Genomic DNA, 26,542 nt, shown 5'->3' with positions numbered 1-26,542 from the left:
CATTAAAAGTATAAGGCTAAACTTAGAGATTATTTTACTACTTTTTGCAATTTCGACTCGCAGCGATTGTTATCGCGGATTGAGTGTTTTTCCTATACAAATTTTAGAGGGAGTTGTGGTTTTTGCCAAGACCTGCACGGCGCACGCGTAGAGCTGAATCAAGTTTTACTAAATAGTTTAATAAATGTAATAAAAGAAGCATATTGGTTAGAGTATAAAGACTACTTTACTCCTATAACTAGTATATAACTAGTATAGCTTTAAGCTATAGCCCGATTTTCTAAATCTATTAGAGTCTGTAATACTAGTTATAAGAGGCTGTAAAGTAGATACATTGAAAGTATAGAGTAGAACTTAGAAAAGCTTATAAGCTTTTAGTAATATCTTACGCGTGGGATTTATTGTAGCGATTCGAAGGGTCTTATTATATAAAGACTATAGTTTTCGCTAAGACGCGTACAGTGGAAAAGCATATTTTGTAATGAGATAAGATAAAAGTATTAAATTTTAGCTAGCTATACTTGTTTCAATAAGAGCTAGTTCTTTAAGAACTAGCTGCAGAAGTGCTCTAGTAGGGTCTTAGTTAATAGGTATTGAGAGGTGTTGCTTACTACACTCTTGATTATAAAAAACCCGACCTATCGTAGCGGCCGGCTACTCTACTGTTGCAAAAATAGCCTTGGAGGTCAGCGCTAGGCTCAACGACAACAACCTTGAAAGATCGGACCGAAAGTGCTCGCTAATGAGGGGAGGCTGGCGCAAGGCTAAGTGCGAATGACAACCTTAGAACCCTGGAAGTCCAGGCGATGAGGATAGCGGCGGGACGGAGCAAGGCGCAGCCCGGAGCAAGGCGCAGCCAGGAACAGCCCCATGTCCATTGATTAGAGGGTAAAGTCGGAGAGCCCGCTCTGCGTTCCTCCAGCGCCTAAAGTCAGCTTTTGGTCAATGACAGACCATACACTATCATCTCGATTTAAGTTGGTTGATAGGTACAATTCATATCACCATGATCAGCGACTTCCTCCGCGCCAATGCATCCAAGAAGATGATGCGAGTTGCTTTTGCAGACACCTCGTCTTCCGACTTCTCTAGTAGCGCCAGAGTATCCAGCAAAGAAACGTTTGAGGTTCAGCAGCACCAGGTTCCAAGCAGTACGCCGGCGAGCGCGAGATTATCATGGACCATCGCTTTTGGATGGCGCCGTGGCCTACTTGGCTGCCTGATTCTGGCGTGGGCTATCCTGATCCTTAACCTTACTGTCTTTCTTATCGCCTACCGTGATCCGTCGTTTTCGGTCCCAGATCGCCGTGGCATACGTGCCCTTACACTCGTCTCTAACGACTGCGTCAAAGCGAAGAGGCTCAGTGTCGGATTCCATGCCCTGATCAATATAATGGCAACCGGCCTCCTGGCAGCATCCAATTACACTATGCAGGTGAGATTATGACTGCTCTCTATAACTGAGGTCTGTTCTAACCTCAGTCTTCAGATTATGGCCGCGCCCACTCGGTCAGAAGTTGACGCAGCGCATGCGGAGTCCAAGTTCGTTGATCTTGGTATTTCATCGTTGCGTAATCTCCGGTACATCCCTCTTCCACGCCAAGTGATATTCTGGACATTGGCCTTCAGTTCTCTTCCCATACACCTTTTTTACAACAGTGCCTTGTTCTCGACCGTGGGCGCTTACGAGTATGGCTTCGCGGCCGTTTCTCCGTCTTATCTTAGCCAGTCATCACAAATGGGCACTACAAACTCGAATATCGATTCTCCCGAGACCGCCAGAAGAGAGCTGTGGTCAGATCCTCCCTGGAGGAACCTTACAGCATCGGAGTGCCTCCAAGAATACTCAGGGGGCTTGGTCACCAGTTCCGGAGATCTCTTGCTAGTGACACGCGAAGAAAACTCTGCTAACCCTATTTGGTGGTCAAATGGTACATCGATAGAGATAGGGTCTGGAACGACCAACTGGATATGCAGGTCAGTCCCGCCATTGGATACGTCGAACGCATTGAGTACGTCGGACTACGAGTGGGACTCCTGCCCCTCGTCCTTTTTTCGAAGAATCGACACCTCTCAGTGGACATTTAACACACGCTGTGGACCGTCTAGCTATCACAGTAATAATGGAGCCTGTCCCTGGTTCACGGTTGATTACTGCATGAGCCATGCGGAGGAACAGCATTGCCAGCTCAAATTCAGCTACTCGATCATGCTCGTGGTAGTTGCGGCTGGAGCAATCAAAGCCGTGACTATGACCGTCGCCTTCTTCACAATATCAACCCCGCCGCTTATTACTGTCGGCGACGCCATTGCATCTTTCCTTCAACGCCCGGACGAGCGTACCACGAGCGCCTCGCTCTGTACTACGGGCTTACACCTGGTGAAAACCGGCCGTTATTACGACAACGATTCACCTTTCCGAGCGATCCACAATCTACCCAGACAAGGTTCTGGAAACGATGCCGCTTATCCATTTGGTCGCTGGTTCCCGGGCCAGTTCCGCTGGCATGACAATGTCTCCCATCGTCGTTTTGGTTCCGTGAACGCCATATCCGCCGTTATCATTTCCGCATGCATCTTTTGGACAGTCCTCGGCAAATACACCGACAATGCTGATCTCAGCAATTTTGGGCCCGGGTTAGCTGTGCCAACGATACGATTAAACGATAGCGTCAGCAGCAACATCCTCACAGTCGTCTTCCTTGCTAACTTCATGCAACTATTGTTCTCCCTCGTCTACCTTCAGCTCAATTCCCTCTTTACTGGGATGCTGATGGGCCATGAATGGAACAGCTTTGGAATAAGCCGTCGACCGCTGCGTGTCTCCTTTCCCCAAGGCCAACAAACACGCACTACGTTTCTGTCTCTCCCGTACCGCTTCGCTGTCCCGCTGATAACGTGCTCGATACTCCTCCATTGGCTGGCTTCCGAATCTGTTTTCTTAGTCTGCATTGATATCTTTCGCACCGGCGGCCGTAGGACCTCGGAGCCGTCAGATTCGATCACTACTATAGGTCTTTCATACCTCGCTCTTCTCATCCTCACCGCGGTATTCTGCATACTAGTCATTTTCACGAACGTCGTGGGCATGTTAGCATTAGAGCCTGGAATTCCGGTAGTCTCCACTTGTTCACTTGGCATTGCCGCGGCATGTCATACATTGGATCCAGATCCGTGGAAGTCGAGCGAGATGCCGCTGATGTGGGGCGTCAATACTTTAGCATATGCTGAGAGGGGCAGTCCTAGCGAGGATCAGATAACCCAAAACAGCAGAGACGAGACGAAGGATAAACCGAAATTATGCTCGAGGAGACTAGCGTTCAGCGCGTACCCGGTTAGCAAGCCGGAAATTAATATCACTTATATATAAACTCTACTAAGATGCAATTGATAGAAAAGTTAGTTTCAGCGAGAAGTATAAACTATAGAAAATATTTAAGTAGAATAGAAAGCAAGGATACTATCGATCGCTTTAAGTAATAACAAAGATTTATTAACAGCTCTAGTGCTATTAGTTAATAGATTAAAGCTATATATCTATCTATTCTATCTACCTGGATGTATATCTATAAGATTAAAGATTTCTATTTTATATCTAGCTTCTAGCTATAGTAGAATAGATAGAAAGCACGGTACTAGAGGTATTCTAAGGCTAGATATAATAATAACTATAAGAATACTATCTGATAATATTAAGCGTTATTCGATTAGCTTATAGTATTTCTATTAAAAGAAGAGGATTAGGTAGGCTAAAGATACTAGTAGATACAACTTTCTATCTTAGAATAGTATAAACTACTATCTTCTAAGATAAGCTAGAGCGAGGTGCTTTATTCTATATCTACTAAGCTCTTTCTAGGCTATTCTGATACAACTAACTATAGGCTACTCTGTATAGCTTATTGAATGTATCTATCTACTACATCTAGTTATGCTATATATAAGATATAAAGGAAGCCTTAAGCGGATTCTATACTTTCTACTGGTAATATACTAGCTAAGTAAGAGTATATAGCTACCGCTTAGATATAATAGAAGCTTAGTAGAATTTAGTCTCCTACTAGACTACTTATATTACTCTATCTATATATACTTTATTATTATATTACTATATTAACCCTAACGATCTATATCCTCTAATACTATATTATAATTATATTATCTATAGGTTAATCTGCAAGGGCTTATAATAGAAGCTCTTTTCTTTAAGAATATATACTCTAAATATTAGATTCTAATCTAGTCTAGACTAAATTAGCCTAGGAAATATATACTAGACTAAGGCTATAAATATACTATAGAAATTTAAAACTCCAGAAACTTTAGTAGTAATTACTTACTAGTTTAGGCTAGTGCTACTAGCGTGCTTCTAGATATTCTTACCCTTAAGTTCTATCTTTCTTCTAAACTACTATAATTTTAACTAGTTTCTATATATTTCTAGCTATATTAGGTTTAGCTCTCTAAGTATTATTAAGGCTATTCTAGCTAGTTCTAGCCTAAATTAATAGCTCTAGGAGAAAATATAATAATCTAGCTATTTCTAGACTAGTTTAATGTAATTATAGCTATTCTATACGCGGAAGCTACAATACCTAGCTAAAAGTCTTTCTAGATTTCAGCCGCATCCTGTATCCTCACCACGAGAATACTAGCTAGTCTTATATACGCATCTCTATAATACTATAGCGCGTACCCCTTTAGGCCTAGTTTCAGCTTTAAGGATAAATAAGAAATATAAGCTTCTACTAACTAACTACACTTTTATTGTAAGCCTTATTACTGCAGGTAAATCTTATATTAAAATCGAGCGTTTAACCGGTTTCGATGAAGATACCGTTTAAAAGATAATAGTAAGGGCTCTTAAATGCAACTTCTTCTATAATAAGCCTTGTAGTAGCTATCTAAAGGTCTATACTAACCGAGACGAACGCCGTATACTCTATATAGTTTATATAGACCCAGGTATCACATATTTACTGCTAAAAACCAACCTTAATCTATTCTTTTTAATAAGAACTATCCGCCGCCTCTTAAAAGACTATAATATTATTTAATAGCGCTAAAAACATCGATTTACTCTTACTTCTAGATACGCTATAGCTTAATTAGTCTAGGTAAAAGCATATAAGAACTAGATAGTTAACTAATAGCATATAGTTATATAAAGTGATAAACTCTCTATAGAGTAGGGTAAGAGTAGCTAGTAAGAGACTAGTTAGATCTTTTAAACACTAGGCTAAAAATAGATAAAGGATATAATTTAGCTAGTCTATAAGGGCAAGCGTCCATCCACTATAGTATTTACTACTTTTAGCGGGTTTTATAGCTATTCTAACCTTTTTGTAATAGAGCGCGATAAAGATACTTCTAAATATAGATATTTAGCTCGATTCTATATCTAAGCCCTTAAAGAGATTATACTAATAATATAGGAGCCTAGCTAGCTCTTTATATAAAATAACGCGCCTATCCATACAGCTAAACTCTTATACTAGTAGTTTAAAGATCACGTAATTAAGTTAATAGAGTAGCTGCTATACTTACTAGATTTAAACCCTATTAAAAACCTTTAGGCTTATCTTAAGTAGTATATCTATCACGTTTATCCTAAAATAGATGAGATTAAGGGTAAAGAAGAAGCACTTAACACTTTAGATAAGGTTTTAATTAAGTGTTAGAACCAAATCCTGTAAAGGATAATAGATAAGCTAGTTAATTTAATGCCAAGGAGGATAGCTATAGTGATTGAGGCTAAAGGCTGGTAAACAAGCTACTAACACTATATTTTTTGGATATATAGCTTTTTTACGTCTTTGTATAGCTTTATATATAATATTATTCTAATATATTATCTAGTTATAGAGATATCTATACTAGAATAGGTGGGAGTCTCCTGGTATTAATGCGGGTCGGCTAAAATCCGGAAAGACTTTTGGCCAGGGACTGTACGATCGATGATCTGAATATGGAGGTGTTTTTGGTTAACTCGAGGGCTACTACGCATTCGGTTGCGACGTATGCAAGGTTGTTTAAGAGCTTGCCCACGAGTAAGATAAGGAAGTTTGTTAAGAGGAGCGTCGCGCCTACGTAGAAGTCGGGATGCCACCACAAGCATGACGAGGTCGTGGCTTTGTAATAGTAGGCAAGCATTATCATACGTAGACGCGGAGACAAAGCAATCAAAGTTTTGGATCTGCGGTAAACACTCCCTACGTTGGTTCGGAAACTCCACCGCTCACCCATTACTACCATATAATACCAAGCACCACTCTCCAGACTCCCCACTACCTATCGCATAACCCACCTCAACACGCCCCCCAAATTCCCTTCCGTATCCCTCCAAAGCCCCAACTCCGTATGCCCGCCCTCAACCCACTTCTCCCTCTCCACCGTTCCCCCCGCCTCCTCCACCCTCATCAGCGTCGCATCCACATCATCCACCAATATATAATTCACCATGCCTTTGCTGCTGTCATCCTCGCCGATCTTTACGTCTTCGGCCACGACCGACAGTGCGCCCATGACGTCGCCTGCCGTATGGAAAACTGCAAGGGTGGGTAGAGGGGAGGTGGTGGTGGTTGAGGAGGGAGGTAGGGTAGGGCGGAACGTCCAGGCAAAGACGGTGGTGTAGAAGGTTTGCGCCCGGGGGAGGGAGTGGACTGGGATGGTGGTGAAGCAGATTGAGTTTGGCGAGGGCGGAGTGTAATTTGGTAGTGAGGCTGCGGGGGTGGGGCTTGTCGTGGACGCAGTGTCGGTGGACATTGTGAGTGAGACAACGGTAAAGCTGCCTTTGAAAGCTGGCAGTCGTGGAAAGCTGATTGAGGATCAATTGGAGATACTTGTGTGAGTTAATATGGTGGATGACAACGCGATTTATAATTTGACGCGAGGTCAGCTGACTTCGTTTGTCCAGTAATCGGATTAGGCTGCCACGCAAGACATTGGCTGGGAAGAATTCGGGATACGCGTGGACATTCTACAACTGGGTTGAGTATCATCTCTTGCCGCAAAAGTTCCCGCCACCGTGGGGCCGCCCGCACCATCACCAAGAGACCACCACCAGTTGTAGTACAACCTTGAGGCGCAGAACTTTTTGGGTTGTACTTCGGCCGGCCATGGACATATTGCCACGATGTGGGTTCCCCTGATTGTAGTGCGAAATAGTTTCTCAAGATTAGGAGATCAGTTATACGCAGTATAATAACGGCATGGTTCAGCATATTAGTGTACCTTTTATCTCCTCCCTAGTGACCATAATATCAGCGCCTTGGAGCGACCTATAGACGTAAGTTGTTGCTGTTCTTAAGCTTTACGGATGGCACTGCGGCATCCTTATCTGCTACGACAACAACATTATTGAAAATGTGTTTCCTCGCGATAAGTACATCTATACGTGATTCGTCCTAGGACTTTCATCAAGCAGGATTTTTCGGGTAGTACAGTTATATAAAGATTAGTCGCAATTTAACTGCAAGCACAAACTTCGAGGGATTCCCGCATATCAGCACCATTCAGCCTGGAGCACCGAACACTTCCATGTGAATGTGTCCTTGGTCAATGCCTATGCTCTCGAGGTCCTTGCGTTGGGCGTTCATGAACGGCAGTGGCCCGCACAAATAGTAATGTGCATCAGGGAGTACCACCTTCTCTTTGATCCTGCTGAGGTCGGCCCTCCCTACGAAGTCGTAGTCCACACCTTCCACGTCGCTGTCACTGACTTCCTCGTAGAACACTGCGCGACTGACCTGGGGATTTTCTGCGATAATCTGGGAGAGAGTCTCTTTCATCGCATGGACCCGACCATTGCGCACCGCATGGACAAACACTACACGCCTCATCTTCCCTTGTTCCACGAGCTTCTTCAGCATGGACATCATGGGAGTGAGCCCAACCCCTCCGCTCATGAGCACAACTGGTGTGGTCGTATTTACGTCGAGCACAAACTCTCCGAAAGGCATGCTGACATCTACCTCTGACCCCTCCGGAAGGGACTCGTGAAGAACATTGGATATGCGGCCGGCCGGTCTGATCCCTGCGGCGAATTCCCTTTTGACCGATACTCGGAAGTATTTACCATTGGGAATATCCGACAAGCTGTACTGCCTTGGTTGATAGAAGCCTATTTCAGGGATGTAGCATCTGATGCTAACAAACTGACCAGGCTCAAAGGTTGGCAGAGTGTCTTTATCGACTGGAACAAGATGAAAGGAAGTAATCTCGTCACTCTCCCGCACCTTGCGAGATATGAAGAATTTACGCCATCCTTTCCAGCCGCCGGGTGTTTCCATGGCTTTCTGGTAAAGGTCGTCTTCGAAAGCTATGAATATGTCGGCTAGCTGTTGATACGCAGCCGTCCAAGCATCCAGCAGGGGTTCGTCCACGGCATCGCCAAGTACTTCTTTGATGGCCGAGAGAAGGTGCTCTCCAACGATAGGATATTGATCTGCTGTGACGCCCAAGCTCGCGTGCTTGTGCCCGATGCGAGCAACTGCGGGTTTCAACGCCTCCAGGTTTTCAATGTTAGAGGCGTAGGCCCACACTGCATGTGCTAGGGCCGCGGGTTGCGCCCCAGTGGCTTGATGAGCGATGTTGAATATATTCTTGAGTTCAGGGTGTGCGTTCAGCATTCGCTCGTAGAAGAGCGTAGTGATTGCGACTCCGTGGTCCTGAAGCACGGGGATGGTGGATTTAACGATTTCCACCTGTCCAGGGGTAAGACGGGAGTTCGACAACGACGATTGAAAGACTCTCCATCGGATAGGAGTGAACAATGCCCTCCGTGCGAAGTTGCGCGCAAGCATGTTGAGAAGATTCTTGTCTGCAGCAGGGTGACAGAACGAACGATGTAATACCACAACTTGGCGATATGCGATTTCACAGGTCTTACTGAGGTAGGTATGACCGTAGTGGTATTTATGCTCGCCAGGCGGGTTCGAGAGCCCCTCATCAGGTTCGTCAGGCCACATTCACGTGCCTTGCCATTTCCGGGAGGGTTAACAAACTGCTTGTTAAAGCTCAGCTTTAGAGCAAGAGAACTCAAAGCACTTGTTACAGACTTCGAAACAAAACACAGCAAACTGGAAGAACCACTGCTAACATATATTATGCTTCGAAGTTTAGCTGGGATCAAATCACGTGTAGAGGCTTGGCTTGTAAGGATTGCGGTATAGGAGATGAGAGGATACCGCATTAAAGAGCGTAAGATACCTTCCTTTTCATCGGCCAGGTCACAGGAGCTCAGATTCCAGTTGTAATAATCCTAATTGCATGCGCTTCTTATCGTTCAAGGAAAATATCAATGTGATCTACAAGCGAGTGGTCAATCTAAAGATGTCTCTCAAAAGTCACAAGATACGCTAAAACGCCAAGATAGCCTTCCATATGAATGACTATTATAACGTATGGTAATCCTGTTCCCGATTCACGAGGTCCAAAAATAATACTCTTGTAAGGCACACTCCACAATCGCAAATGTAAGACAGGGGCAATCCACACACTAATACTGAGAGGGCTGCTGACGCTGGGAGCCCGACTGATGCTGGGGCGGCTGATGCTGGAATGCTTTTTGAGGCCTGTAAAGCTGGGGTTGGTTGTTTGGGGCCAGCTATTTCAGCTCTTGACCAAGCGCCATTTGCAAGCGTTCCATCAGCCATCTTCAATTTGCAGGAGATCGAGAAGGAGTCCTCGGCTTGATATAACTCCGGCCAGCCAGCCTTACCGTTCCCCTCCTTTATCTATCCTCAATCCCTGTAGCTAATTTCTCCATCAAGACTTTCACAGCTCCTGTCCTTCACCTGAGACACCTCATGGTCGAGTCGAGGGCGGCTTTACACATTTGCTGCAGACATTGGCTATCTAAGTGGGAGGCCTGTTGTCTGTCCAAGAGATATTACGAGAAAGAGAACGCTCCTCAAAAGCACCAGCTTGAACGTAGACTGGCGACATGATGGCTATAAATTAAGCCAGAAACCTGCTATTCTCGACCAATTCGCAGCACAATCCCCAGAGTCTGATCTACTTTAGAATCCTCAACTATATTCCTCGTCCCCTCAAGCTCCTCCCTCTCCTTCAAAAAACCAAACCTTATCACAAATCCAACAACAATGAAGTCTTTCTCCCTCCTTGCTCTCGCTGGGCTCTTTGCTGCCATCGTCATGGCCCATCCAGCGACAGAGACCGCAACAAGCCCTCTCAGTCCTCCCGCCGCAAGCCCTTCCGAGGCCTCCAAGGAGATCCAAGTCCCGTGTGGCTGCTGGAATGAATGCACCCTTAGCGCACTTCGTACTGGGGAGAGTGCTACTTGTACTAGAGAGTGCGGTAAGTTTTGTGTTGTTCCCGCTCGCGCGCGCAAGACTGTTGTCGCCCTTGCCTTCTTCAATACTGGCTCGGTGGATCGTTTTTGCGGTTGTGCTGACTGCTATTAGATCCCAGATTTCAGTGTCCAGCGTCGGGCGAGAAAATCATAATCATAATAATCTGGCTTTAAGATTAGCGGTTGGCCGTTCAACTGGGACTAGGTCTACATCGAAGAATAACCGCTTGATCGTCCTTCGGTGAAACCAAGTTGTAGTGTTGGATCGGAAGAGCAACTCCTGTTTCGAAAGGAAGGGCGGTCAGACTTTGGGGGACGTTGTGAGAGTCTCGGGATGCCGTTGAGACTTGAAAGAGAAGGATTTGATTCGGACCAAGGTCATTCATTTAAATGTCTCTATTCAGGATGATTGGGACGTTCATTTGTCGTTAACATGCGTAACGCGGGCCAGTAGCAGTAATCGTTTGTTTGAAGCTGAATTCAATTGTTTGCACTACTCCATTTGATTGATAGCTTTGAGACTTCTACCGATACGGAGAGAACATCTCATTGCTTACACGAAGGATTTTCTGATTGCGATCCATTAAAACAAATTCATCATCGAAAATCCATCTCACCCCTGCCGACTTGATGTCCACCCTTAGGAACAATTGAGCGCCCCCAAGTCTGGTACATCATGATCGTTGCTCCGGATCATCGCCCTGTCAGATTAGCACCAGGCTGGTCGAGTAGCGGCCGAAGGTCGTCATCGTTTCCACAGCCTTCATCTTTATCTTAGCTGTTACTCTGCGCTTCTGCAAGTCGAATTACAACTGCACGCCAACTTTGCCAAGCGTACATGTTCTTCAAAGCCTAGTCAACCTATCACAAATTGTACAGACAGCATCTTCGCCTCTACAGTCGGCCAACTTCACCAGCGCTCAATGTTCCGTCGTGCCGTTATCCATCTTTATGCTCCGTCGTCTTCGTCATCTGACGTGTCGTGGCCCAAAGTGAGTGCCGGAACCTCAAAATCGTCGTCATCATCCATATCGCCTGCGACATCTACCTGGAGTCGCGGACTGCTTCCCGCTGAAGGTTGTTGAGGCAATACGGCTTCAGGAGTGGTCTCCGTACCTGCCCCTGCTATCAAGATTTCACTAACAGTCTCAGCTATTGGAACATCTGGGATGGCGGCAGCAGCTGTATGGGGTACGGTCGGAGTGGCTACTCCTTTGCTAAGCGGTGGCTGCGCAGATATATCGCGACGCGTCCGTTTGTGCGACGACGGTGAACCTCCAGCAGGAGGCTCGCTGCGCTTGGTCGATCGGCTCGCGTTCGCAATGTCCTTGGAGCTGTGCGGCTCTGAAAAGGTCGCTTGCTGAACCTCCTCAGAGCCATCGTCCATGGTTTCGTCACCAAGCGGCACTACGGGGAGCTCGCCACCAGCGACTATGGCGCCAGCCGAACGGCTTTCCGGCGATGCCTCGTTCTGTGGGAGTATCACAGGATCAGGTGGCGGGAACGATGGATGTCTGTCTTCAATGGCCTCAGCTTGATCCTCGTCGGATGCCATATCCCCGTCAACAGGGAAGCCTGTCCTGGTCACGGGCATGCGCGGCCTTAGCATTCCTTCAACTTCCAAGCTTTCAGGGAAAGAGGTAGCGAGCAAACGCAAAATGCTGCTGGCCGCTGTCCCTCCTTTCTTCACCGGTGGATTGAGGGCACTGGCTAGCAGAGCCTCCTTGTGACGATGCAAGACCGCCATCCGATCCATCAAGGTCCGAAGCGATACAGAGATCTGTTGAGCGGAGATTCTGCCGAGCAGGACGGGGAGCAAGCTGTAGGCGGCTAATACGGGACCACTCGAGAGCGATGTCGAAGGCCTGGGTGCGGCGGCGGTGCCAAGAGAAATGTCCATTGTCGTATGACCACCGTTGCGCTTTCCGTTTGCTTGATCTAGACTGGCACCAGTTGCCTGAGAGTCATGCAGAAGGTCGCCGCAGGCGAGTTGTATCATCTGACTGAGTGCATCTACCGAGGTTTTAGTCATAGATGACCCTAAGATTTCCACTAGCTGAATGGCGGCGTGGTACACAGAAGCTCTTATAATATCGGACGTGTTCTCGGCCTTGACTATCCACACGAGCTGATCGAGATAGCCGGGCAGAGTCGAATGCACTGCGTCTGTAAAGCGCTCGACAAGGACCTCCAGAACCTCAATGGTCGCTGCATGGATTTGGGGTAGCGCTACAAACAGGTTTTCACGCTCTTCTCTTCCGATCTGGTTATTGAATCGCAGGCTGGCTTGAGTCACGGCTTCCTCGGTGTTCGAAGGTATGGTCAACGAGAGGAGGCGGTTCAGCAGGTCAGTGATCAATCCGATCCGTACACCAACTGCGGCTACGGTTGGTGTGCGAATGAACTGGGATAACAGCCTCAGTAAGCCGATCATTCTCTCGCTTCCAGCAAAGAGACCGGACCACCCGGGAAGTCCTATGGCGTCTGGTTTGGGTTCGTGCACGTCCGATTCCAGAGTCCCGTGAGTGTTGTGTCCTGAGGAAGAAATTCCTGCTACCGACTCCCAGTCCTCAATGACGGCGCGGAATACCTTGTCAGCTGTACGATGGATGCTGGTGACAACGGCCTTCAGCATGCTTTCCCATTCCTCAGTCGACGTGGATTTCGGCGCACAGCAATGCATCTGTACAAAAAGCCGCCTTGCGGCTTCGCAGGCCGGACATGGGAGAGCAGGGATGTGTTGTGAGCTGCTGGACGGAGTGGGAGCGATGGTTTGGACTAGAAGCTGCTGCAACTGGCTCTGGTAGGACCGGAATATGGTAGGATGACGAGGCAACAACTGAGTGAAGCATTCAAGCATCGTTTGAAGCAGCGCTCTTTGGACCGGGTTCTGCTGCACTGATAATGACTGTGACCCTGCTGTGAACACTTTGAGGCAAGTCGCAATCATGGTAGGCAGAGAAGGGGTGGTAACCTCCCGAAGCAGTGTGGGATGATCGCGGGTCAGTATGAAAATCCTTGTTAAAGTGATCATACAGAGCTTCCTCGTAGTTGGAGGATCCGGCCTCCCCAGTATGCTCAGGAGACCCCTTACCCACGGGGCGCATTTTTGAAGGACTTCATGCCCTCCAACCTCGACGGTGCATTTTACAAGGACAACAGCAGCCCATCGGCCCTCGACGGTGCGGTCTTGGAGCATAGTGGATAGTTGAGTCCTGAACTTGTGACCTGCGGCGGCGGCATCCGAGGAGTCTTTGGCTTTCGCATCTTGAGGAGCAGCAAGCAACTGCTTGCAGGCTGGCAACAAGGCTGTAACGTGCGGTATCAAGGCCGGAAGCTGCTTGGTAGGTGTTGATGATATCCGGTAGCTGACAGCTCGGAGGGTGGAAAGTGAGGACTGCGATGCCATCCTAACGAGGCCGACTGGAACGGCCGCTCCAGAACCTCACCGCGTCTCAGTTTGAGACGTTTGCTTTGTCATACCAACGCTTGATATCTTTTCGAAATCTTTGAAGGCATCCCAGTCCGGCGGGAAAACCCGCTGCCGGACGGAACGCCAAGCTTCCACCCTTCAGGGTCCAAGTTCGCGGTCGAGTTCGAGGGCTTTTGTATAGCAGAGCAACAAGCTCTAGTTTCGCCAGTGATGTATCATGCAAGAGATAGCTGATCGGTCGCGCTCGGTGAGACCATTGCGCGACTTTCCGCCGCCATGATTGTATGTCCTCTCCGCCCAGAAGGCCGTTCGTCTCCAGTAAGGGTCAACATCCTCATCGCTGACAGCAATCAGACACGAGAGAGCGACAAGGCGTTACGGTACATCAATCAATTGGACGAAGCGCGCTGCAATGGTCGTTGGCAGGACGTTCCCGAGCTCGCGCGGAAAGTTGAAAAGCATGCGCCGCATAGGAAATGTTTGTACAAAGTCCCTTGGTCCACAGGTCGTGCTAAGTAACACCTCTCTCCAGGCTTAGCGCTCAGCGCGAGAGCAGAGGTCCAGGTCTCTGGACAGAGCAGTCAGAGGCCCACTACCGCCAGCTCTACATCGTCGTCCCTCCCAAGCCTGATACCCCCTCTACTGTCCGCCATTGAAGCCGAAACAGCGTATGCGCAAGATGCCTTCCAGGCCACGACGTGTTTGGGCTGGATACACTGGGCTTTGGACGAGCCCAGCCTCGCAATAGTACGATTACCAAGGGATATAAGCGCGGCTGTGCAAGGTCTATCCGACAGCGGCGCCGCGCTACAAGATTGGACAAAGGTGTGCATCGTCAAGGCGGCATATCTGAAAGGTACGGATCCGGAAGTAAAAACGACACATACTTCTCTTGCGTGGCATGCTCACCAACCCTAGGCGTATCGCAAGAGCGCAACGAATCCTCCGCTGAGGCCTTTCACACTTACAGCTCAATATTGCCCTACCTATCCTACCTGCCTTCCCTGACATCGGTCGCGCCTCAATTTCGCCTGTGGACCGAGCGTTTACTGATACGCTTGTGCCTTCTGTGGGGCGGTCCGGGTGCTTCGCGAGACCCTACCAGTATGGACGATGGGTTGAGAATATTCAGGGTGTGGGATAGGCTCTGGGAAGGCCGCGCCACAGCTGCCGACACGGAGCAAGGCTCACGAACAGCGAGGCGTTTAGTTTGGAGGGCATACTACGATTTGTTGTCCTCCGTTGTCCAGCGCGACCCTTCCACAACATATTCGGTCGAGGCTTCGGAGAAACGAGCTCTGGCTACGTTAGAACCTTCGCAATACGGAAATACACCAGCTTCACGACTCCAATTGCGTGCGGAGCTGAATCGCGTTGAAGTCACGTATGAAAGCTTGTTGCTGCAAGAGACCCACTTCCCCAAGGCCAGTGAGAGGAACGAAGAGATCGAATCCTGGGTTGAGGCGGTCATAAGCAATTGGCGAGTCTTATGCGGTCCTGGTTGGCGAGACGAGGAACTAGGCGAAGGCGGTAAAGAGGCTGTGGCACGTGGCGTACTTGATGTGAGTTACAAGATCGAAGTCTGATGCCCATTGAAATCGATGAACCATGTGCTGAAGGGTGAACGCAGATCCTCTATCGTGCCGCCACCAAGACATTCCACTCTACGCAGATCCTACGCTATCTGTTCACGGTTCATGCGTCGCTAGCAGAGTTCGATCTCGCCTTCAAGGCGTACAACTCTTACGTAGAGATTGTCACTCGGACTAAAGACCGTGCCGAGAAGAGCGGCGAGGAAGACACCGCTTTGGATGACGATGACACCATTCTACGAACAGCAGCAGAAGCAATCAGACTGTTATGCCGGTTCGGCAACCGCAAAGAAGCAGGAAAGGCGATAGATATAAGTAAGAACATTCAGAAATGGCTACGACAGCAAAGTCCGGCCTCGGCTCAAAAACGAGATGATTACGTGAAAGACATACAGGCAGCCACCGAGACTGCTCTGTCACCTGAGGCCATGGCTGTTGCATATCGTGCTATTGGCATCAGTCAGGCGCATTGGGCGCGTCTTACATACGATATCGCATCTAGACCGACTCTCCAGGCTCAAGCGGCGCAATCGTTTCGCAAGGCTCTCGAGCCTTCTGGCGCAGAGGCGCAACAGCTCGAGACCCTCTATTGCTTGGGCCTCCTCCTTGCCGAGACTAGGGATACTGCCGGAGCAATCAGAGTTGTTAAGCAAGCGCTTACTTCATCTCCACAGTTAGATGCTCTGATGACTGCGGATGGCGTTGTCTCAGAGGGCAGTGCTGGCCGGCCCTCATCCACCTATTCTAGAGAGAGACGGCTTATCTCCCTTTGGCATCTTCTTGCGTTGCTCCTCAGCGCCAGAAGCGAGTTTGATACCGCATCGGAAGCATGCGAAGCTGCGCTAGATCAGTTTGGAGAGCCTACCCACCTCTTTGGTAATCTGGACGAGCCGCACCAATTCCATAACGGTTACTCGAACCACATACCCTCCCATTCCGTTGAGGAGAAGGTGCAACAATTCCAGTACGGGGGTTTGGTCGATCAGATGGAACCGTTCGAGAGAGAAGGCATCATACAATTGAAACTGACGCAGCTAGCGCTTGTCGAAGCCCTAGAAGGTTCCAACGCTGCTGTTGACGGCAGCGATGAACTGCTTGCACTGTACGCACGGCTTTTCGGGGCAGCCAGACAACAAACGCATCCTTCATCACTTCCACCACCGAGAGGCGCGACGAGTTCCGTGAGGAGTAGCATATTTGGGCGACATTCGACGAAGAGCGCCCAAAGAAACGAATCGAATACCACATCGTTACCTCGGACCTCAACAACATCAGGGCCACCGGAAAACCCTCCAGCACCTGCAATCCAAATCACCGATGAGCACGGGGGAACCAACGGCCATCATCACCATTCAGTTTTCCGACACAAGGGTCATCATGACCAAGACATACAGCGGGGCACTGGCAGCCTGAAGCTGAAGAAGAAAAGTACAGGCAGTCTCCGCGAGCGGGATGATGAAGCTTCTGCCGAACCTCCTCCCGACCTTAGCGCTCAACAGGGTGTCCAGGGCCGCTCAGCAGCGCAGGATGGGGAAGTTGCAGATGAGTTCGTTAGGTCATCGGCAGCAGATCCCATAGGCGGCCTGCAAAGACCGACTGTCGAGAGCCCTGAACGCCCGCTGCGGCCCATTGCCCATAATGTGCCTCGCCATGCGCAGCCACTGCCAGTTCGCCACGCACGCCAACCTCCAAGGCAAGACACGCGATTGCCTACCCCCTTGCCTCTCGCAGGATACTCGTCTCCCGACCCCCGCTTTCCCTCTGCCCAAGAACGACGCCACAAGATTTCGCTCTTGATCAAGGTCTGGCTATTCATCGCCGGGTTGTACACGAGAGCAGCAATGTTCGACGACGCAAGTGGTGCGGTCGATGAGGCCTTCAAGTTGGCGGACGGCTTTGAGTTGGAACTGGCACATGAATCATCAAGCAGCAGAGCGTTCGCCGACAAGGGATGGGGCGGCGGCCAAAGTGTAGAGCAGCTTTGGGCAGACGTGTGGACGCAAGTATGTATCTCTTTCCCTGTTAATACTTGAGCATAGGCTTACCTGCAACAGCGCGGAGAACTCGCTCTGGCTCAAACATCGCCCCACCACGCCCTTGACTGCTTCGAGAAAGCGCTCGCACATTATCCCCATCACCCAGCCGCAACAGTAGGACTGTCGAACATCCTGCTGGACGTCTACTGTCAGAAAGTCCCTGCCGAACCGTCAGAAACTGCTGTCGCTGCTATCCCGAGCGCGTCCGCCTCGCCATCATTGACGCCAACAACTTTCGTTCCGATACCACCTTCGCCCCCGCCAGAGCAACAGCCGAGTGCTTCGTCATCTAACTCGAGCAGCCCAGAAGAGCTTAATCGACTGGCTGCTCGTGATCGGGCTTATGGCCTGTTGTCTTCTCTAACCAAGCTTGGGTCCGGGTGGGATTACACAGAGGCGTGGTTCGCACTCGCCAGGGCTTACGAGGAAGGCGGGCAGATTGAGAAGGCTAAGGAGATCTTGTGGTGGTGTGTCGAACTCGAAGACACGAGACCGATACGGAGCTGGCACAGCGTTGGTATGGGAGGATACGTACTGTAGGTTTCTAAAGCAGATGATAAGACAGCAGTAGATAAAGCAAGATACCCAAGGTTTGCAAGTTTACCAACAGTCATATGTATCTCAATCTCTACCAACCAATAGGTGACCATTCCGTCATTCAATCCGACGCATCGAGGCACCCCAAGGGTCATTAAATCTGGTGGATGCTATCACGCCACCCTCCCACTGTTGTCACTTCTCACTCGCCCATCCCGTTGCTCGACCGCGCCAATCACCCATCTTCGCAGCACCTCGACGGTTCCCCTTTTGCATGCTCACACCGTGTCCATGATACCCCATCCCCAGTCGCCTCTCCTAACGAGCCAAGCCTTCTCCGTTCTCGGAATTGCCCTGAAACTCGACTCACTTTCCTTCCTCCACTCCAGCCTTCACTATCCAAACCACCAGAACTCAAGCGGCCCCCCATTGACAGCCTCAGCACCGACGCAGATCTCGATGTGACGCCCGACGGCCATGTCCGACTCGACATCCACGCCTTCAATCGGGCCAAAGGCCGACAGCTGCGTATCTGCCAAACACGATGGCTCCATCAGGGAAGCTGCCGCCGCCATTGACGACGATGCCGAAGACCTCCCCACCATTCGCCGCGCAAAGAATCCAGCACTACCTGACCCTTTCCTCGATGCCGCCAACCGGGCCACCAGCTCCCCCGTCTCCACAGCCTCCAGCCCGCGCTCAATCTGGGATTCCTCACCCTTGCGTCAGGACCTCAAGGCCGACAGCGGCAACGAATGGCACTCGGCCCCCAGCAGCATCTGCAGTTCGCCTTGTACTCGACCCGCCCCAAAGCCGGGCACCGATTCCGTCTTCAAAGACAACAAAAGCGACCAGCCAGAAGAAGATCTAGACATCAGTCTCGAGCGGCTCGCTGAATCGTGCCTCCAATGCCAGCTCAAGCGTCTCCCCTGCAACAGAGGCCGACCGACCTGCTCGCGCTGCTTGCGCATGAACCAGAAGCGCGAGCCGTGTCTTGCACAGCGCCGTTTGGCGTTCAGGGAAATGAGGGCGGGGCTTGGGATTGCGGGGTTTGTGGTGCCGATCCATGGCTGTGAACGCGAGGGAGAGGAAAAGTTGAGGGCTGTGGTGAGTTTTTTCACTTCTCGATGGCATGGGTTGAAGCCGTGTGCTGATGTAGCGCAAGTTGCTTGAGGCGGAGCGGGAGCGGATTGAGCGGTTGAATTGGGTTCTGCCTTCGGTTCATTCGCCGAGGGGTGCATGGGTGCATCCGGAATGGCGATGTCGGACCTGAAGCGAAGATTCGAGTGAAGATGCTTCAGTGCGGATGACTGGAAGTCTGGATCGGCAAGCTGGCTACACCGTCTTCACAACGTCCTGCGCTCCTGTATCAGCTTCTGGGCTTGCCATGGCCTGCGCTAGACTAACCTTCTCCGAGACCAGCACATCACCGAAGTACTCATTCAAGGCGTGGGAACGAAGCCGTCCGGCAAAGGATTGAGGGTTGGTGCATATTGCAAGTGCAAGGAAATTCAGATCTAAGGCGCTAACAATCTACCTCTATGAAAGATCTGCAAGGTCTGGGCTATGGCGAATTCAACAATCTTTGAACAAGGCAACGTCTGAACTTTGCCAGTCATGACAGAGATCTTCCAGACTCGTCCAATGATGAAATGTGAGAATCAAATCATACACACCGCATCTGACGCCAAAGCTTTGCAGTTGTGCGAAGCCACTCTACAGCTCCCGCCCTACCTTGTCCTCTACAGCCGCCTTGAAGTCCTTCGCCGTCCCAACCGGCAAGCCCCTCCTCCTCCGTGCCTCAAACTCCGCCTTGGCCTCATCAATAGCCTCCTGGATGTCGACCTCCATATCATCCGGCAGCCCCAGCGTCGGGCCCCTCGAACTCCGCTCACTTGTTGCTCTCGTCGTCGCGGTCCTGTTTCTTTTGTTGAGCTCTTGCTTCAGGTAAGCCTTGCCTGGCGAGGCGAGGAAGCCGAAGCAAGCCACGGCGCCGATGATGCAGTAGAAGTACACGCGGGACCAAACGAGGAGGGAACTTGGCAGGGTGAGCAGCACGAAGGGCGCGACTGTGTAGGAGAAGGCGAGCTGGGTCACGAGGTAGGTGAAGATGTCGTAGTAGCGTTTGGATGGTAGCGGTTTTTGGCCGTCTTCTGTAAGGAAGAAGGGACGGAGGAGGCGGCGGGCATCTAGTGGAGAATTTAGCATGTCGAACCAGGAGAAGCGATACGGAGCGGAGCATACTCTTTGCAATTGTTTGGAGAAAGCTGGCCAAGACGAAAGACAGGTAGTAGCCTGGGTAGAAACCATGCCAGAAAGCGCTCGTGGTGAACGTCGCTAGAGTAGCTCGGAAGCCCGGCTTCTTGCCCTTCGGCGTGACACGCAGGTACACATAGTTCCGAAGCCAGTTGTTGGTATTGATGTTCCAGTTTCCAAGATATGCGTGCGTGTTCTGTGCCGTCTCGATAGCAAGAGGTCTGACATTCTGCAATCTGTTCCAAGCTGCGCGGCCAGTCTTTGGGTCGATGCCTTTATAGCCGATGCCTGATAGGATACAAGCGCCTTCGGTCAGAGCCCAGACGCCGTAGTACTTCATCCGCGTGGTGAAGCCCAACATGTGCAGTAGCCATACACGTCGGAGGAAGCCGTACTGCATGTAGGTGTCACCTAGCAGCAAGTCAGGATAGTACCAGCCAGAGAATTTGAGGAATGCGAAAATCCAGAGGAGGCCATAGAAGGCTTTCCAGGTAGCGGGAGTGCCACTCCTGGGTATCCTGCGCTTCTTCCGCGTTGGTGGCGCCTTGGAAGGATCAGTACCGGGCGGGAGCTCGAACATGGTGGTGGTGATCCAGCGATGGTAGTCTGCGTAATCGAAAGCCGGCCCGGCGAACAGAGAGGGGAAGAAGAGGACGTAGCCCGCGTAGTCGATTACATCAGGTAGCCTGCGGATGGCCCGCTCCTTTTGGTAGTCAGAGAGATCTTTCTCAGGCAGTCTCCCGTCATGGACGTTCCAGCAAAACGCAGTCAGCTTCATGATCAGCACCATTTGAGCCCCGGTGATGTCGATTTCACCAGGCGCGTTCGCATACTGGCGTTTCAGGTGGTTGAGGGACATGTGCCCCATCAAGAAGACGAAGGCTATCCATGGCATGAAGGGGCCTTGGATGTATGCTGCGATGAGGTATGCGCCAGTAGCGCTGATGAACAGAGTGTATAGGCCATCCCACAGGTCGAATAGGCCGACTAGATAGAAAAGAGAAACTGCTATTATGAAGAGGTTCTTCTGCCAGGGATACCGGTCTGGGATGCGTTTCAGGAGGCCGGCCAGCGGGTACGACAGCAGGAAGGAGAAGATAAGCTTGAGCTCGTCCGTTGAAGCTCCCAGGGCATTGGCGGCGTACTCGAAAGGAGCGTTGATGTATGGAAGCATCTCGTCCCTGTATGAAGCGAGTGTTCGACGTTTGGACGGAGGAGAGGCGGAGGAATAGAAGTTACATCAATCCCGCAGCATAAAAAGGATGGGTTCCAGTTCAATGGGTACACCCTACCCTCAGAGCCAGGAGAGGCTGTTGGGTGTCTGTATCTCGGCTTCACGGTCTGAGCATTCTCGTGTGTTTCCTCTGTTTACTGTTCCCTCTATCCATGATTTCTTTCTGCAGGCATCGCGAATGGACAGGCACAGGGCAGGCTGTGGTGCGGTGACGTCGATGCCTCGGCTCGGTCAGACGTGTCTCCGTTCTCCGGCGCATCGCGCTTTTTGGCTTTGGCTTTGGGAGAGCACTGAGAGCTACTCGAGTACGAGGAAATCTTTGGGAGAGTTGACGTTGGTACGCCATGAAAGCGCGCTCAAACATCATAGAGTACCAGTAATACCGTAGTCGGGCACATGCACATCTGCCTCTCGCAATCTTGAACCACGCACAACGTGTCATGCTGAGCTAAGACAAGCACCGCCGTTGCCCGGGAGCTCCACCAGCGGCGGCAGCACGACTGCTTAGCTTTATATAAAGCTTTATATAGAGCCTCTTCTCGCCAGCAGCCAGCCACTTGGCTACCCAACCGCACCAACGCAGTGTGCGTGATTGCTCGTTCCTGCAGCCTTCGCCTCCCGCTTCTACATCTCACCGGCGCTCCGAGTGTCTCTCCGCCGTTGTTCGCGAGTTTGATCACCTTGTGCCAAGACACGGAAGCTCTGGCTGACCTACATCTGTTTCCTAAGGCTGATACTGACATGTCCTTTGGTCTCCAGCTAGCCCGCAACCTGATCTTAAGACCGGCATCGCTATTACTCGGAGCCCCGCTGGCAGCGCCGTGGTTCCAGCTGGACCCAAGCGAAAGCTTCACCTCGCCCGTTACTACACACTCCCCTACTTAAACCGCACCACCACCCTGTACGTACCTGCCCTTTCCTACAGCCCTCGCCCCTTCCCCGTCATACACTCGCCATGGCTCTGCAGTACTTCACGGGCGCGCTTCATCATCTCGATCATGCGCCAGCCTTGGATGACATGGCCGACGTCCGTTTAGTCACTATCACTAACACGTTATTTGACAATCGACTAGCACCTCACTGGGCTCCAACTATATTCACTGTCTTTAGCGGGCCAACTACAATCAACGTCGACAGTTCGTTGATCAATCACATTCTTGTACTACTTGTTCTGTTCCTTCTTTACAAAATCCATCGGCTTGAGTTACAGCTTGCGCGGCGTTTGTAGCGATGTCAGTATATTCCGCCGATCTTCACGCGCTTGACCACGCTGCGCCAACGCGCGAAAGCCTTAGCCAAGCTCCGTTTGTTTCCCAGCCCTGACACTGACACATTCTTGATTCTCCAGCCATCCGGTCTGCGGCGCTTGCACTACCCACCGCCAACATGGCTTCTCTCTACAACCTGGAGCCGCAGCCCACGGCGAAGGTCCTCCTGCTCACCACCGCTGGCGATATAGAACTGGAGCTGTTTGCCAAACAAACGCCACTCGCATCGCGTAATTTCCTTCAGCTATGCCTCGACGGCTACTACGATGGCACAATCTTCCACCGCCTTGTCCCCGGCTTCATTATACAAGGTGGGGATCCCACGGGTACCGGCTCTGGTGGGGAGTCAAGCTTCGACAATGGCGAGCCGTTCGCAGATGAGTTCCACTCGCGGCTCAAGTTCAACAGGAGAGGGCTACTAGGGATGGCAAATACGGGGGCGAAGGATGACAACGGGAGCCAGTTCTTCCTGACGCTGGGAGAGACGCCGGAGCTGACCGGGCGGAACACAATGTTCGGTCGCATAGCGGGCGATACAATCTACAACCTCATGAAGATGGGAGAGTCGGAGCTGACAGAGGGAAGCGAGAGGCCGCTGTACCCGACGAGGATCACTGGAACCGAAATCCTGGTAAATCCTTTCGAGGACATGGTCAAGAGGGTGCGGACAAAGCTCTCAAAGGCAGAGGACGACAACAAAGCCAAGAAGAAGGCGAAGCGGAAAGCTGGGAAGAACATCCTCAGTTTCGGGGGCGATGAGGAAGATGCCGACATCACAGCGCCCATCGCCAAGAAGCCAAAGTTCAACATGAAACTGGTCAGTGTAGGGCAAGAAGATGGAGCCGTCTTGAACAACCCGCCTATGCCCAAACCCTCAGAGCGAAAACCAGGACCGCATACCAAGAAGCCGATATCTCTCTCACCATCCCGATCTCCACCACCCCAGTCAATCGCCGCACCATCAGCCCGCAACCGCTTACTCACCCGCTCTCCATCATCTTCGCCCGAGCCTCCAGAACCGCAGAAGAACACAGCCCTTCTTGACCGCACAAACGCCCAAATAGCCGAGCTCAAAGCGTCCATGAAACGGACTACCGCCACCGCGCCCTCAGCCGCACCACGCAAGAAGTCAGCACTCGAAGCCATGATCCCCGAGACCTCCACACGCGGCCGCAAACGGCGGCAAGGCGGCGCCACTGGCAACGCACTCGAAGACCAAAAGGCATTGGACTTGATCCGCGCGTTCCAAACGAAGCTAGATCAGGCGCCCGAAGAGGCGTTTCCAGCTCCTACGTCACCACCCAAAGAGTCCACCCCGAATGCACCAGACGAAAGCGGCGATGGGGATGGCGTCCCGACAGCTCAGCCAGCCGATGCCCTGGACGAAGAGGCTGCGCTCTGCGACCTCCATTTCATCGTCAATTGCCAATCGTGCACGGCATGGGATCGGAACCAGCTTGGCGGCGACGTCGACGAGGATGAGGACGAGGGCTGGATGAGTCACAGTCTATCTTTTGCGAAAGACAGGCTGGGCAAGGATCTGGAATGGAAGCGGAAGAACGAGGAGGAGCTGGTTGTCATTGATCCTAGGGAGAAAGCCAAAGAGATCAAGGAGGAGAGGAAGGGGACAAGGGATGGCGGAGGTGTACGTAGGGGCGAAAGGAGTAACGGGGCGGCTAGGCACGAGCGGAAAGACAAGCGATGACATCAGATCGAACAGTCACCAAGAGATGCAAGATGCAAGCGATGTGTAAAGACTTTTAGCAGTATCCTGCTATGCTGAAGTGTGGGCGTACCGAGAAGGCGCAAGCCATGTCCGACGTCCCCCAAGAAGCGGTCGCCAAGGTCACCAAAGTGCCCAACAGCAGTGATGCCAATGGCCGTCATCCACCTTCCGCAATTCAATCGCCACTAGAACCCCAAAGAAACCCAAAGAAACCTAAGAGTTACGAAATCACAGCCTCAGAGCTTCTCCACACCATATCACACCCATTAAAGCCTCTCACCCTCCTCCCAGCTCCTCCCACCTCTATCACCCTCCTCTCCACACTTAGACCACATACTCACTGACATCGCTCTCAGCCGGGCTCTCCATGCCATGCCCACTCTCACTCCCCTCCATCTCCTGCTGCTCCTGCTGCTCCTGCTTGACGGTAGCCGACAGCTTCATGCTCGCCGCACGGCGCCCCCGCGGCGTCGGAGTGCCGGCATCGCTCAGCGTGGCCTGCGAGTCCGCGCGGCTGTTGTGCCGGGCACCGCTGCTGCGGCCGCTCGTGGTCGGTGTCTTGGCGTCGACGGAGCGGGGGGTCTGGGTGGTGTTGCGCGTGGGAGTGAGAGAGGGGATGTTGGCGAAGTTGAGGGGAGGGACGCCGTAGCCGGTTACTGGCTTGGGTGTTTTGGTGAGGTCTTCGTCGTCGTCTTCAGCGTCGCTGGCGGCGGTGGCGAGCTTGCGCTTCTTGACCTTGTTGGCGGCGGCGCTGGCCGGGGTCTTGGTGCCCTTGGTTGCGGGCGACGAGGCGTTCTTGCGCGGAGTGTTGGTGGTGGTGGAGGTGCCTTTTGTCTGAGCTGCAGCGATGCCGAAGTGGCCAGAGCTCGAGGCGCCTTTCTTTCCCGTGGCTTGCTGGCGGATTTTCACAAGCCGCTCGGTGATTGCGCGCGCGGTTGGGATGTCGCCGCGATCGGTTGCTGCAGTGCCATCATGTTAGTCAGGTGCTATGAGGAGGGAATGGGGCTGACTAACGCCAGGCTGAGATGACCTTGTTCGCGTCGACTTTGAGGTCGTGCGTCTCCATCATCTTGACGAGGAGCTGGAAGAAGCCGAGGTCAGTCGTGAGACGGGTTCGCGCGAGCGCGGAGACTGAGAGGCTCGTACGAGTTGATCCATATCTGGCGACCACTTGACAGGCATTGTTGCGGTTCGGTCGATGTCGCTAGTTAGGTGTTAAGAGTAGTCACTTCAAGACTACCGAGAGGGAACAAGAGGAGTTCAGAGGACCTTAAAGTTAGAATTGAAGCGCGATGTGACGTGAGAGGAGAGAAGGGGAACGAAGGGGAATGAAGAGAGGAGAGATGTTTTAACGCGTTGATCAGAACGTACTGGCTTGTGTAGATGAACGTTCGTTGGAGAGTTGGATGTTCGAAGGGTGAAGAGAGCTGAGAGAGGTGGAAGATGGAAAATCTAAGGAAGAGCGGGCAGAAGTGGAAGTGAAGAGAACTTTCACTCAGGTTGCCAAGGGGATTCCACTTCACGTCAATTGAAGCTGTGCTGGTCCGTGAGAGTCTGTCAACTCGTGAATGGGTGCTCCGCTTCAGTCTGTTGCAAGCTGTCCGTACGGCCGATCAACGCTGTGAGATATCATCTGCTTGACCTTGCATTCGGAATGGTGTCAGATATGAGCGTTTTGTACGCTTCCGCAGAGAGTCTGCTCGGGAAATTGGTATCCCTCTTGCTGTGCCTTCGTGTACCTGAAGTTCTGGAATAGATCCTACGGCACAGTGCGGAAAGACAACTTGGAGCACGAGGAAAAATGTAGTGGTTGTGCTCAGAGATCACCTCATGAAGACCTCGGGAAACCCGTCTTTGCCTTGCCAGTGGATTCGTGCTGATATGCAGACGTGTCCTCCATACCACCGTCTACTCGCCTTGACTGATTAATACGCGCGCTACTTCTGCTATCCCAACACCTTACGGACGCCCACAGCTTGCATGTCACAACGCTTGTCTATTACGCGCCCCCGACGCGTCGCGCATTCGAACACCGCATGGAGTCGTGCAACATGTTAAGTTACCTAGGTAGGCTTGTCGTTGTCAAGGAGCTGCTTCCCCGGCGATGATCCTGGCTAGTGCCACATGCTTCCCGCTTCCCCTAGA

The 26,542-nt window shown here is 51.2% G+C and overlaps 9 protein-coding genes across 9 annotated transcripts; 4 read left to right on the top strand and 5 right to left on the bottom strand.

Moving 5' to 3' along the window:
- Positions 1-1,006: 1,006 nt before the first annotated feature.
- Positions 1,007-3,370, top strand: W97_08884 (uncharacterized protein; the record flags this gene model as incomplete). The annotated part of the gene is made up of 2 exons (XM_007786751.1): positions 1,007-1,435; positions 1,490-3,370. The coding sequence occupies 2 exons, from the start codon at positions 1,007-1,009 to the stop codon at positions 3,368-3,370; spliced, it is 2,310 nt and encodes a 769-aa protein (XP_007784941.1).
- Positions 3,371-6,291: 2,921 nt separating this feature from the next.
- W97_08883 (uncharacterized protein) lies at positions 6,292-6,765 on the bottom strand (the record flags this gene model as incomplete). Its single annotated transcript, XM_007786750.1, has 1 exon — positions 6,292-6,765. One exon carries the CDS (start codon positions 6,763-6,765, stop codon positions 6,292-6,294), a length of 474 nt encoding a protein of 157 aa, XP_007784940.1.
- Positions 6,766-7,514: 749 nt separating this feature from the next.
- On the bottom strand, positions 7,515-8,804 carry W97_08882 (uncharacterized protein; the record flags this gene model as incomplete). The annotated part of the gene is made up of 1 exon (XM_007786749.1): positions 7,515-8,804. One exon carries the CDS (start codon positions 8,802-8,804, stop codon positions 7,515-7,517), a length of 1,290 nt encoding a protein of 429 aa, XP_007784939.1.
- Positions 8,805-11,264: 2,460 nt separating this feature from the next.
- On the bottom strand, positions 11,265-13,724 carry W97_08881 (uncharacterized protein; the record flags this gene model as incomplete). Its single annotated transcript, XM_007786748.1, has 1 exon — positions 11,265-13,724. One exon carries the CDS (start codon positions 13,722-13,724, stop codon positions 11,265-11,267), a length of 2,460 nt encoding a protein of 819 aa, XP_007784938.1.
- Positions 13,725-14,024: 300 nt separating this feature from the next.
- On the top strand, positions 14,025-17,916 carry W97_08880 (uncharacterized protein; the record flags this gene model as incomplete). Its single annotated transcript, XM_007786747.1, has 7 exons — positions 14,025-14,030; positions 14,103-14,226; positions 14,281-14,618; positions 14,681-15,310; positions 15,379-16,013; positions 16,059-17,343; positions 17,395-17,916. 7 exons carry the CDS (start codon positions 14,025-14,027, stop codon positions 17,914-17,916), a joined length of 3,540 nt encoding a protein of 1,179 aa, XP_007784937.1.
- A 474-nt stretch (positions 17,917-18,390) lies between these two features.
- W97_08879 (uncharacterized protein) lies at positions 18,391-19,086 on the top strand (the record flags this gene model as incomplete). The annotated part of the gene is made up of 1 exon (XM_007786746.1): positions 18,391-19,086. The coding sequence occupies one exon, from the start codon at positions 18,391-18,393 to the stop codon at positions 19,084-19,086; it is 696 nt and encodes a 231-aa protein (XP_007784936.1).
- Positions 19,087-19,629: 543 nt separating this feature from the next.
- W97_08878 (uncharacterized protein) lies at positions 19,630-21,343 on the bottom strand (the record flags this gene model as incomplete). The annotated part of the gene is made up of 2 exons (XM_007786745.1): positions 19,630-20,102; positions 20,158-21,343. The coding sequence occupies 2 exons, from the start codon at positions 21,341-21,343 to the stop codon at positions 19,630-19,632; spliced, it is 1,659 nt and encodes a 552-aa protein (XP_007784935.1).
- A 1,446-nt stretch (positions 21,344-22,789) lies between these two features.
- W97_08877 (uncharacterized protein) lies at positions 22,790-24,376 on the top strand (the record flags this gene model as incomplete). Its single annotated transcript, XM_007786744.1, has 1 exon — positions 22,790-24,376. The coding sequence occupies one exon, from the start codon at positions 22,790-22,792 to the stop codon at positions 24,374-24,376; it is 1,587 nt and encodes a 528-aa protein (XP_007784934.1).
- A 345-nt stretch (positions 24,377-24,721) lies between these two features.
- W97_08876 (uncharacterized protein) lies at positions 24,722-25,579 on the bottom strand (the record flags this gene model as incomplete). Its single annotated transcript, XM_007786743.1, has 3 exons — positions 24,722-25,356; positions 25,412-25,478; positions 25,544-25,579. The coding sequence occupies 3 exons, from the start codon at positions 25,577-25,579 to the stop codon at positions 24,722-24,724; spliced, it is 738 nt and encodes a 245-aa protein (XP_007784933.1).
- Between the last annotated feature and the right edge of the window lie 963 nt (positions 25,580-26,542).

The sequence above is a fragment of the Coniosporium apollinis genome (assembly GCF_000281105.1).
Source record: "Coniosporium apollinis CBS 100218 chromosome Unknown supercont1.66, whole genome shotgun sequence".
Classification (NCBI taxonomy): Eukaryota; Fungi; Ascomycota; class Dothideomycetes; genus Coniosporium; species Coniosporium apollinis.
This window is presented reverse-complemented; position numbering and strand designations above follow the sequence as displayed.